Source organism: Semicossyphus pulcher, unplaced genomic scaffold, assembly GCF_022749685.1.
Source record: "Semicossyphus pulcher isolate SPU_LCO1_2020_fin unplaced genomic scaffold, fSemPul1.0.p SCAF_8, whole genome shotgun sequence".
In the NCBI taxonomy this organism is placed as follows: Eukaryota; Metazoa; Chordata; class Actinopteri; order Labriformes; family Labridae; genus Semicossyphus; species Semicossyphus pulcher.
This window is the reverse complement of record NW_027211759.1, coordinates 28,920,194-28,932,475: the sequence shown is the minus strand read 5'-3', so window position 1 is coordinate 28,932,475 and position 12,282 is coordinate 28,920,194. Positions and strand designations below refer to the sequence as shown.

General features: G+C 40.2%; 2 protein-coding genes across 2 annotated transcripts in view; one reads left to right on the top strand and one right to left on the bottom strand.

Moving 5' to 3' along the window:
* Positions 1-506, bottom strand: part of cecr2 (CECR2 histone acetyl-lysine reader) — a 40,521-nt gene extending 40,015 nt beyond the window's left edge. Inside the window, exon 1 of the mRNA XM_069686787.1 lies at positions 262-506. Within this exon, the coding sequence (XP_069542888.1) occupies positions 262-381 (120 nt within the window). The 5' untranslated portion in view covers positions 382-506. The remainder of the gene's footprint in view (positions 1-261) is intronic.
* A 3,317-nt stretch (positions 507-3,823) lies between these two features.
* Positions 3,824-12,273, top strand: slc25a18 (solute carrier family 25 member 18). The gene is made up of 10 exons (XM_069686447.1): positions 3,824-3,939; positions 5,021-5,411; positions 5,640-5,762; positions 6,777-6,832; positions 7,072-7,162; positions 8,275-8,390; positions 8,952-9,138; positions 9,700-9,872; positions 10,640-10,715; positions 10,821-12,273. The coding sequence occupies exons 2-10, from the start codon at positions 5,392-5,394 to the stop codon at positions 10,960-10,962; spliced, it is 984 nt and encodes a 327-aa protein (XP_069542548.1). The 5' UTR covers positions 3,824-3,939; positions 5,021-5,391; the 3' UTR covers positions 10,963-12,273.
* The last annotated feature ends 9 nt before the right edge of the window (positions 12,274-12,282 follow it).

Genomic DNA, 12,282 nt, shown 5'->3' with positions numbered 1-12,282 from the left:
AACTTTGAGGACCCATAATTAGCAAATAAAGCTAGCGTTCAGCCGTGCTAACGAGCTGGCTAGCTCGTGAACGTTACCTAACAGGATGTCCTTAGTAACGTTATCGAAGGAGAAGTTCATAGAGCAGAGCTAAGCTGGTTAACCGGGTAGCTAGTTATGCGCTCAACAGACCACGTAGACAAAAAAGCTGACACAAACAACTTTTCATTTCCGCAATGAAAGACATCTGTGTAACTTTAAGCAAGCATAACTCTTATTTACCTCTATTTCGAAGTCAGGAAGGTTGAACGCTGTCCTGAACAGCGAGCAGAAGTGGGCTATGGCGGGGACTTCCCACCAAGACTGGATCTCTTCCACAGAAACTGTACATCCCTGGGACATTTTCGGACTGAAGAAATTGTGTAACGTTAGTTCTTCACATCAGAAAGTACTTTCTTAAGCCAGTTATAACGTCTACGTTACATTACAAGTACGAGAAAAGTTGCTGTTGCCGTCCCGTTCGGACAGTTGCCATTTCGACCCGCGTAGCGCTTCAATCTGTTTCAATCAGAGCCTCACCGGAGCTGAACAGATGGGAAGGAACATACCACCGCATGACGGAAAGGGGGGGAGCGATTACTTACCTCTGTTTGTTTTTACTCCATGTACGCATAAGTAGTCCTATAATGTTAAGCACATGAATCATCTTTGATAAAAACTTATCGTTATAAAAAAGTTTCCACGTGTATTTGTCTATTTGTCATATTAGCACATGTCTACAGACAGTTGTACCCTCCGGTTTGATAGTGCGGCCATCGTTTAAAGGGAATGCTTATGACTGGTGATTGAATTAAAAAAAACAAACCAGGAAATTAAACCAGGTATGAGCCAGGTAACTTGTAGAGAAATTATCGAGATTTTAGTTTGTGCAAAAAGAATAGTTTAGTTTTAATCATTTAGCATATTTTGCTATATTTCTGTTCATTTCCTTTAATTATTGTTTTTAAATAGCAACATTTGATTTACTACAGCAAAAACAGTTTCTAAACAATCCTAAATCCTTTAGATTTGTTCAGATGATTATTGTCACGGACAGTAAATTGAAATCTCAATTTAGATTTTGTAAACAACATCGTGGGGGGAAGTTTTTGGCAATTCACTACACAGGGGCTCCCCCTATTGCAATATTTTATAAGTGCATGCTTTGAGACAGCAGCAACTCCATCCTGCAAGGCTGTTTCCAGAGTAAGATGCCCATGCACATACATCTTAAAATATACTCTTCTTTATTAATTTTAAAGGGCATGTCATTAAACAACACTCTAGATTCTACTTAAGGTGTTTGCCTTTAGAATAAAAAAGCAAACACCAATGTAGTATAAACAAAATGCAGGTGTCAACAGTTATTATCAATAGCAAAACTTAAAGTCCAAAACCTAAAACCCATTTAAGAAACCCCTAGGAGCTAAAGCTTTAGAACAAAAACATTTGAATTATTTAGTTTTACCAAAAAGTTGGGGGGGGGGGGAACTATTGCCCTGAAGGTGGCAGTAGAGGGAAGGCCACTGGCCCAACTGCTATGTCTATGTGACGGAAAAAACTTTTGGGAAGAACAAGTATCATCAGCAAATTTAATGGCACTAAATTAAATACTTAGATTCATGAGATATCCTGTGTGCAAGATGACCTAATGACCTATTGCAAATGTAAGCTCATTCATTCTCTAACATGGACAAAGTTCATTGTCCTGTGAACCTCATATATAAATGATAAACAGATAAGAGTACAAAATAAATGTATATTATATTTACATATTATTATATATACTGTATACATTGTACATATTGTTTATCATGCAATATGTGCTGGTCATAATTTACACCTAAACTCACACTCATTTATCTGTCGTGTCAGTCCACCCGTCTAAACCATCACTGTTTCATAGACAATTATTAAATAGTTGTTGCTGTCTGATATGTGTACTTTTTTTCCTTTAATGCTAAATGCTTATTTATCAAGAAGGATCGTCTTTGCATGTAATTATGAATTTATACATTTCTGTTTATTCAGATTTAGGTTCCCGTAGTTTATATTAGTAGTTTACATTATTATTATTATTCACAGTAAACCAGTCGATGTTGCTGGCCCACTGAAATACAGAAACACAAAGAAGAGGAGTTGGATCATTAGCACAAAAAGGGGTGGCATAGAGATAGTGTAAAATACCTTAATGGATTTAGCAGAATGCAGAGAAGCACCCTGGACAAATTGCCAGCTACATTTAAATGCTATATACTTAAATGCATCAGTGGTAACATAAATCAAATGTAAATGTTCCACTCTGGAAGTATTTTTAATTGAATGATTGATTGATTGATTGATTGATTGATTGATTGATTGATTGATTGATTGATTGATTGATTGATATCTTTATTTTGAACATGTAAATAAAATAACAAAGAAAACAAAAATAACAATAAATATGAAAAGGTAACCAATACAACAAATTCTACAGCTAACTTTAACACAAAGCAAACTTTATATTGGTAAAACTACCTTTTGTCTGAGAGTATTTCTGTATTTTAACTATATATTCAATAAAGGACTTTTATTTTTATACACTGGTTTTGATACTTTTTGTATCAAAGTAAGTATTTGATTACTTCTTCCAACCCTGCAGGATACCAAAAGTAACAGGTTAGTTGTTTATTTCCCAATATATCCAATCATAGTTTATGTGTATACACGTTACTGGTTAAATGGGTATGACTACCTGTTATGCTTTTCATTGTACATTAACTTTAGGGCCACATTTGACCTATTACAATTTAATGAAATCTTAAAAAATCCTTTAGTCTACTTAAGTAGGATATTTACGCATATGGTACTGTTAATAGTGGTAGCTCTCTGACCCACATATCAATATGTCACATGGAAGACCAATTAGCTTATGTGTCAACCATATTTTATAAAGAGTCAAAGTTGACATCTCTATCCTTTTTCAGTAACCATTGATCCTCTATCAAAGGATTCTTTCTTTAACCTCAGCCCAAATGTTAAGCATTGTTTCGATTGCAAAAGAGGTGTGGACAATTCTGCGCTGGCAGTTGTGTGTCCTGGTTTTTAACAGACAAACTCATGAAGTGCTATATATTGACATGCAATTTTCTATTTGCGCCTCTAATTATCGGTGTGTGTTATCACAAAGTGCTTTAAATATGACAGCTAGTTGAAAATATGTCATCTTTAATGAAAGTCTTTCCCTGCTGATGAGTGAAATGATCATTGAAAGCAATAGTTTTTTCCATTAACAGGAATCAATACGTCAGTCGATGCTCATGAGAAAATACTTTAAGGGCAGCGAGTGGTTGCTGTGGATTGTCACATGCTTTTTTCTTCTTTATATAACCATCTTGTCCTTTAATTACCTCCTTTTAAATCATTCCTTATAATAAAATGTCTCCAACAGATATAATCACATTGGTACATCACTGTTACCGTGGTATTAATTGTAAATCTGTGAACATTTGTGGTATTCATTGAGCCTAGATGTATTATGTAATCAGTGGACTGTTGAACAGAGAGCTCATTAGAGAGCAGCTCCTTTTCTGCTGCTAATCATGTTGTATTTTTGTGTATTTTTATGAAACAAGAGACCAGAGAGTTATAATTGTGGGTATTTGGCCCTCTGTTGCGTGTGTTGTGTCAGCAGCTCCACAGGCATGATTTTATGTCGAGTTGTGTTAGTGCAGAGCTGTGTTGCCGGGGCTGTGTCACACAGGGAGTCACCACGAGAGGGAGGGACTTAGGCAACAGGACAATGCTGGTGTTTGTGCAACGGCCCCTGAGTGGCGGCTGGCTCTCTCAGATCGCTCTCGCTTGACTACCATTGCTGCACACATTGTTGAAGTGAAAGGAGAGTGGACAGCTTGATCCTGTCTGTGGGATGCACCGACAGAGGTAAGATCCCCGATCCCCACTGCTGTGTCTCTGTGATGGAAGAAAGATGAAGTTTTTTTAAAGCTGTCTCGTGGGGTTTGTGCGGTGTGAACTGTGAGCAGGCTGTTCTAGTGCAGTTTTTCAGGGGGATACAGAGGTCTGGGAGAGCTGGAGGTTCGCTTGGGGTGAGGCACCCTTGTCTGTGTTTTGGCAGGGTCACTACTGTGTGTGAATGGAGCTGAGCTGAAAGAAAGTTTCACAGAAAGAGGCTCAGTGAAAGGCATGTGTAGAATGTGACTAGGATTCAGCACTGGAAAAGACAGAGTATGAGCGGGGAAATATTGGGAGATGAAAAAAGTTGAGGTGATGGACATCAAACATTCAGGATGAGTAGGATAGGAAAAACAGACTGTTGCTGTTTCTCTCTGCAGAGAAAACAGTGGAGGGTTTACTGGGGTAAAAATAGAGGCGTAATGGAGGTGGAGAGATTAAGAGAGAGATTAATTAGGGAGCTGAGAGAAGGGGGAAGTCAGGGAAGGAAAGCAGAAAGAATGGAAGAAACAGAGAACATAGTACAGGAACGCCAGAGCTGTAAACCCCTGATAAGGTTTCAACAGCCTTTTTATTATCTGTAAGACACACTTCATAAGCTATTGTACTTCGAGAGCAAAAAAGTTGTCAAACAAATTCCACAACCTTTACTCAAATCCTTTTCAGTCCTTTGGATTCCAAATGTTGAAAAAGGAATAGAGATAAGCCCTTCATTTTCAGTTCTGCCCGCCTTGCTAGATCAAATACTCTTATCCCTTTTAGCTCGCAGATTAGAGAGACTCAAGATGTTCTGTCTCAGTGTGGTCGTCCAGGGATATGCGGCTTTTATGAATGACTTAGTCTGGATTTCATCGACCTAATAGTTAATGTGAGGTGTGTCAAGCCTCCATCACAACAAAACCCTCCTACCCTCTGATAAAGCCATCACAATCGTCTATTCAACATGGCTTTGAGACAGACAATACCTGTCAGAGAACAGAGAAACTTTGGTTTCACATGCACTCTTTAGAAATGTATTATCATTATTAACTGCATGTCTTTGTGTGTCCAGGTGGTTGGAGAAAGATTGGGTTTTTGTGAGGTCCAACAAAGCAAAAAGACTGGACACGAGGCACAGATCAAACACTGGTGTTTTTAAGGACAACTGAAAAAAGGGCGTCTACCCCTGCCGAACCAAAAGAAGAAGAGGCACAAGAAGAAGGAGAAGAAGAAGAAGGTGGTTCCACATTAGAAGAAGTTTGTACAGGTGGTTCTTTTGGCACTGACTGGGCAGGTGAGAGTTGAGCTGCGGTGACAACTTTGGGCTGCGTGCCGAAGCGTGAGAGGGAAGAGGAAACAGAGGACGAAGAGGAGGAGTAGGTGGAGGAAGAGGAGGTGGGGGAGGAGTAGTGGTCCTGGGCCTGGAGCCCAAACAGAGGCAGGATGGCGGAGAAGAAGGTTAGGTAAGTTTCTTCCCCTTGTTTGTTGAGGTTAATGAAGACAGATCAGAAGGTGCTCATTAAGTGGATGCAGCAGCTGTGTTTGTGCTGATCTTTTATTCTCTTTGTGTGCTTTATTTCTATCTTTGTCCATGAATGGATGTGTCAATTGCATGTCTTGTCTTGGTGCATTGTTTGCATTGGTCTGGCATACATGCATGTGTGCGTGTGTCTGTGTTGATCCCTTCACAGCCTCCCTGCTAAGCTGATTAATGGGGGCGTGGCAGGCCTGGTTGGTGTGACATGTGTATTTCCTATTGACCTGGCCAAGACACGCCTACAGAACCAGCAGGGTGTCCAAGTCTACAAAGGAATGTGAGTAGGGCTCCCCTGGCCCGAGTTAACCCAGTCTACTGTCATTGATCTGCCACACAAGACAAGGGCTTCCTAAATACTGACATTTTTAAAGCATCCTTGAATGATAAAGAAAAACATATTTTAAAGATATGAAAGGTCTACAAACATCCTTTTTGTCTGCATTGCATATGCAAAACCAAAAACCCTGTCTGAAAATATCTGCAGCTGATGAATGGTTTTAATTAAGCTTTCCTCTAAACCGCACTCTCTCATTTGAGCTACAAACAAATCAGATTTAATTTTCAACCCGCATACTTTTCCTCTGAATCTCGGAGGGTGGAGCCATATTTGGTCCAATATTTTGGTGTGTTTGTACTAAACTCACTCATGGGATCATATAAAGAGGAATGGCCACAGACTGTATGTTTTAATAAGGAGCTGGGGTAAATATGATGGTAGATTGCATTTACTGATTTGTGTAACTACTAGAAAGATTTCATGTTCAAATACTTGGCTTGCGTTGAAGTAATAATCGAAAACACATTAAAAACTTGCAGAGAAAATAGACAGTGTCCTTAAAAGACTCTTTTTACTGCCCACATCAGCTGGGCATCAATACTGCTGGCTGATTGGGCGCGGCCCTCATGTGGTCACCAGCAAAAAAACATTTCAGACTGTGGTTTTCCACTATGAGTCAGACATGGAAACATAGCCCGGATAACTTCTCCCCTCAAAGGCCCAAATCACAAGGTTGGACTCTTTGTTTTTGGCTCAGAGAAAAAAGAGAGAGAACGTCAACAGAAGTGCTCCAACAGACAAAACTGGTCTCTGTTCAGTTTGTTGTCATGACAGAATAGATGGTCATTTCATGTTGGGTTGCAGAAAATGCCTGTAATGGTAATAAATAAAGCATTATACAACAGATTTGTCATTAGACTTAATGGAAAAAGTGATGAACATTGTTATGGTGTATTAAAGAATCTAGTTAGTAAACTGATCTTGATGTCAATAGTTTCCTTTTTGTCTTTAAAGGTTGGACTGCCTGGCGAAGACGGTCCGCTCAGAGGGCTATTTTGGATGCTACAGAGGTATTCTTTGCATTTCTAATCACCACCAACAACACTACGTGTGCTTTACTATAAGCTTAATCTCGCCTCCTGCGCTGTTGTTTCCCCGGGGAGCACCTAGTTCTTTGTCATTGAAACCTGTGTCCATGGATATTAGCCCACATAGGTGAGCCATAAGCTGCCGTGTAGGTTCGTTCTGGTTGTGTAACTCAGTGGAAACTGTTGTATGTCGTGGTCATCAGCCTGTTTGTGTTCTCCAGGTGCAGCCGTGAACCTCACGCTTGTTACACCAGAAAAGGCCATCAAGCTGGCAGCCAATGACGTCTTCAGACAGAAGCTCTCGAAGGACGGGTACATTGATTTTTTTTCTCCTAATGATAAATCAAATAATGTAGTTACAGAAATATGTCCTCATGTTACTTTACTGGTTCAACTGAGACACTGCCTGCCATTAAATTTATAGCAGTGCAGTGGATACCTGCGCACATTAAGTTGGATCAAACATCCAAATATTTACTTTATTTTACGATAAAGTTCCCATAATTTCCTAATAGATATTTGATGATGACTCATCCTGCACCCGGGTGGTGTGTACTAAATGAAAGTCTCTCTGGAACCTTTGATCCTCACACATGATAACTTACAAAAAAACTACAGCTTTGGTCGGCTTTGTGTTTTTATTCGATTGTTCTGACATTCAGTGCTATAGGCTGTAGTTGACACCAATCAATAGGAAAAAGCCCCGCCCTTGTCTCCTGCATTTCATTTAAACTTTGATTAACATTAGATAATTTATAGTATTTAATACTTGAAAAATACTGTTTCTCATTTGATATTGTTTTGACTAGTTAGTACTAATTAAAATGCTGTAACATAAAAAAACAAATAAAAAAAATAGTTTAACATACATTTTAATTCTAGGGAAGTATTACCAGAACCAACAACCAATACTGAATATAAAATTACAATGAATATTTGTTAATTATGCCTTAAAGACATATCACTATAAGTCCGCTCATATTTGTTACAAGAGAAACTAAAATAAAGCTAATCTAAATTTAAAAAAAGGAATTATATTGGTTTTTTTATATGAAAATAAACATTTGTCAAATGAAAATAACTTGCATAGGTTAGCAGAAAGAATATTACAGTGTAATTCCTAATATATGTAATTTAGTAACAACTGTTTATGTTGACTCTGTTTTAAGTCTTAACTTTAATGTTAGACTGTACTTTTTGTGAATAACAGACTAATATTAAAGTGACCTTCAAAGTTGAAGAACTTGGTGCTGAAATGTGTAATTTCCCCCAAATCCTGCAGGTAAACAAACTCTGACCAGACATACTAAATATCTCAGGCTTGTGCATTTGTTCTCATAAGTCACGTTCTGGAAACGTGGATTATCATTAGAGGAGCTCGTGTTATGTTGTTAATGCTTACTGACACTCTGCTGTGTTTCCAGCCATTTGCCCCTATGGGGGGAGGTACTTGCAGGGTGCGGGGCAGGGACCTGTCAGGTGGTGGTCACCACGCCCATGGAGATGCTGAAGATCCAGCTGCAGGATGCTGGAAGACTGGGTGAGTTGGTCACTGGAGTTTTTTTTAGCTCAATACCTAGATGTAGTGTGTCGTAGGGGTGGGAAATGCAGGGTAAGTTATGATACAATACGCGATACATGGCCCATGATAACGGTCATATTACGATGCAGTGATTCTGCAATAATTGATATATCGCAAGACAACGATTCATCACTGTCATACATCAATGTTTGTGTTTTCAGCCTGTAAATTAAATTGATCAAATTAGGACTGTGGATTTGAAAGTGGCTGGTGCATCTCTTAACTTCTTTTCGCGGCTTCTTTCCAATTTCTTCTTCGGCCAACTAATTTCCGTTCACGTTGCCCTCATTCATGTCATAAGCGCCACTGCAAAGGGTCAAGAAGTAGTGACACAGTGAGTCAAAATCGCAGGAAAAACTGTTTAAAGCACCATATATTTGTAAATTTAATACAAAAGGGTTTGGCACACTTCCTGTTTAATTGTTTGCCCTAAATATGAAAACCAGTCCTTCCTTTGTACAGGAAATCATTAGCCTGCATGTGTTCTCTAACCTGGAGCTGTCTGCGTTTAACCCTCAGCTGCTCAGAGGCCAGTTTCAACCCCAGCTCCGGCTGCTGCTCCTGGTCCAGCTCCATCGTTGGTGGCCCCCCCATCAGCAAGACCGAGCCCTCCACCTCGACCCTCAGCCACCAGCATCACCACGGAGCTGTTAAAGACTCGTGGACTGGCGGGCCTCTACAGGGGGGCGGGCGCAACCTTAATGAGGTCATACACACAAAAACCTAAACAAACGTACACTCGTCCACCATAGATGACGTTTGTTTTAGTGCTTTACTTCTAATGCTCACATACCTACTTTAGTTTTAAGTCAAACTGAGACAGAGGATAACCAAAGTGACATGCTGTGAAACATATAAATACATATCAGCAGAGGAAAAGAATACTGTCTGTCATTTTAATACGTTTTCTAGGCTTAATTATACGTCCGTTACATGTGTGTCACTCGGTCCATGACATTATATTTTTGTACATGACCATTGACGTTGTGTCTCCAGTTCTTTCTCTGCTTTAATGAGTTGATTTTTCATTGCATAACTCATACTGCCTTAGTTGTATTTCCCGACACATAGTCCAATCAACACTGATCAATAGATTCCTGCAGCTATGTCTGCTGCTGTGCTGTGGTTGAATGGGGCCATGTCTCTCTCTTTAGTGACTCCTCCACTTTGTTTCAGTCCATCCCATTTCTGTCACTATGCTACAAATATTCTACCATTTCCTTTCCATCTCATTTAATCTGACCATTTATTCAAATTATATTTTCAGGGATGTCCCCTTCTCAATGATATACTTCCCCCTGTTCGCCAACTTAAACGCGCTGGGCCGGGAGAGTGTGCTGGGCCAGGGTGATGTGCAGGCTCGGGCGCCGTTCTGGCAGTCATTTATGGCCGGCTGCAGCGCAGGCTCTGTGGCAGCTGTGGCTGTAACACCGCTGGATGGTGAGTTGAAGAAACAGACTAATTAAGAACAGGAATTTGATTGTAAAGAGGGACTCGCAAACATAGCAAGTGGGGTTGCAATCTTTAAGTTCAATTTGGTGCTAAAAAACTTTTTTTAAATAAAACTATGTAACTTTCTAAAGATAACTAACAAAATCTTCCTCTTGAAAATGACAGCAACAAAAAGCAACCTTGCTCAGTTCAATACCCTGATACCTTCTGTCACTACAGCCTCACTTAGTCTGGCCTGTAGTTCATTGTTGATTAGCTACCTTTTATAGATATTGGCAGCATCGAAAATCACTCCATTGTGCATTGGCTTGTCCCAAAACAATAGACCCTCAGTTCTTTACTGAATAGAGAGCAGCACAATGAGATTACATCCACTTAATCACTTCCAGCTGCAGTCACACAATGCTAATTTTCATCTATAAAATGCTAACTACTTCACTGTGGGGTTTTCAGCAGAACATGGTGGTAATACATTGATGGATGCAAGTGCATGCTGCGTTTTGAGTCATTGGGGAACTTTCTGGAGGACTACATTGTTAATAAGTGCCTTTTATAGTAAATAGAGACTGATCTCATATACAGTTACTGTGTGAATGTTATATGACTGAGTCAACTGGGTTTTTAACTCCTCTATTTGTGTAACTACTACCTGGCCTGCACTTACCATTGCACTGTGATGTTATTTGTTAACAATCAGTCAGCTTTGATTTGATGTAATGACCTTCTTGCATCCTGTGTTCACAATGCCTCCACAGTCATCAAGACTAGACTTCAGACCTTGCAAAAGGGTGAGGGGGAGGACACGTACAGAGGAATTATTGACTGCACACGGTAAGATTTTAGCAGATACTAAAAGGTTTGTTGCCTTAACATTCATAATCCTTGTAACATGTCCTTTCAATGCTTTTCTCTCATCCTGTCGCTGCAATTTTGCAGGCGCATCATGACGCGGGAGGGCCCATCAGCATTCCTGAAGGGTGCAACGTGTCGCGCTCTGGTCATTGCTCCTCTCTTTGGCATTGCACAGGGTGTCTACTTTCTCGGGGTAGGGGAGACGGTGCTGGGAATGCTGGGATAGCAGAGCTTGGCATTGGTGGCGGTGGTTTTGTTGTCTCTGTACAGATAATTTGCTGCTTCAATCAGCGGTAACTGACCTAGGTGAATGGTGACTACTGAGAGAGGGACAAGATCTGATAACCAAAGGACGGGGGATTGAGGAAGGTTTGAAGAGGCTCTTTTTACTAATACGTGGATCTTTGGGTTCACACTAATCAAGTTTCTCTAGGTTTTTACATGCTGTCAGCAGGGTTCCTTAGGTTAAACAGGGCCCTGTGTATGTGTGTGACTAATCTACGGGTGTGTGTCCCAAGTTGTCTGGGTTGTCCCAGCTTGTGGCTGTTATATATCCGGGGCTGTTCCTTTCACCTGAGAGGGATTATTCTGCCTGGTTATTATGAGAGAGCTGCTGCATGTTGTCTGAGGCTGCTTACTAAAATGCCTACCAATCTGACGGTCATGACGAAGAACTGTGCACCATCCTACGTAAGTGACAAATTCCCCTTTCAATCTTTATCAGAAGCTGATATTGCATAACCTCTGAGTCCAAACTTTGTATTTGGCTCAAATGTCAAGCATTTAGATTTCAAAGTTAAACGTGTCTCTCTGGGAGAGCATCTCAATCTCCTTCTGCCTATCCTGTTAGGCATTCCTCCCACTCCATCCGTGAGGTCTGAGTTGTAATCTTGGATGCCTTCACTGGACTGGGAGGTGCTGCCTGCCAGAGTCTCTAAGGTCATTTGTTAATCTGACAGTAATGCTTTAATCCCTGTATTTAGCGTACAATATACTCTAACTCACAGCTCACTTCCTGCCTAAAGGCCACAGGTTAGACTGCTGGGCCACCGTCTCGTAGCCTTGACTTCCTCTTCACTTCAGCTTGGAGGGTTTTATTCTAACCCGGGATGAGCTGATTTACTGCTTAGTTACACATAAAAACATGTTGCTTCAAATGATGTGCGCACAGTAACAAAGAAATACAATTAAAGCCTTATCACTGTTGATAGTTTCTAAATCATCAAAACTGTAAGTCTTAATGGAGTTCAGTGGAAATGTTTGGGTTAAAACATGGATTTGGTACTTGGGTCCAATTCAGCGAGGACAATTATATTTGTAAGGCCTGTGGAGGGAGTATGGCAGCTCGTCTCGCCAACTGTTTGCCATTACTTAAGTCCACTGGGTGGCACTAAAAGATTTTTTTTACATTTTTAATGCAAGACACTCTTTGATTAGTGGCTAGAGTATCTAGGCTACTACATTTTCCTCCTTGTAGAGTGAACATAGCCTGAGTAAAATGTTTGTTTACAAGCTGTAAATAAAGATCTCTCATACATGTGGATTT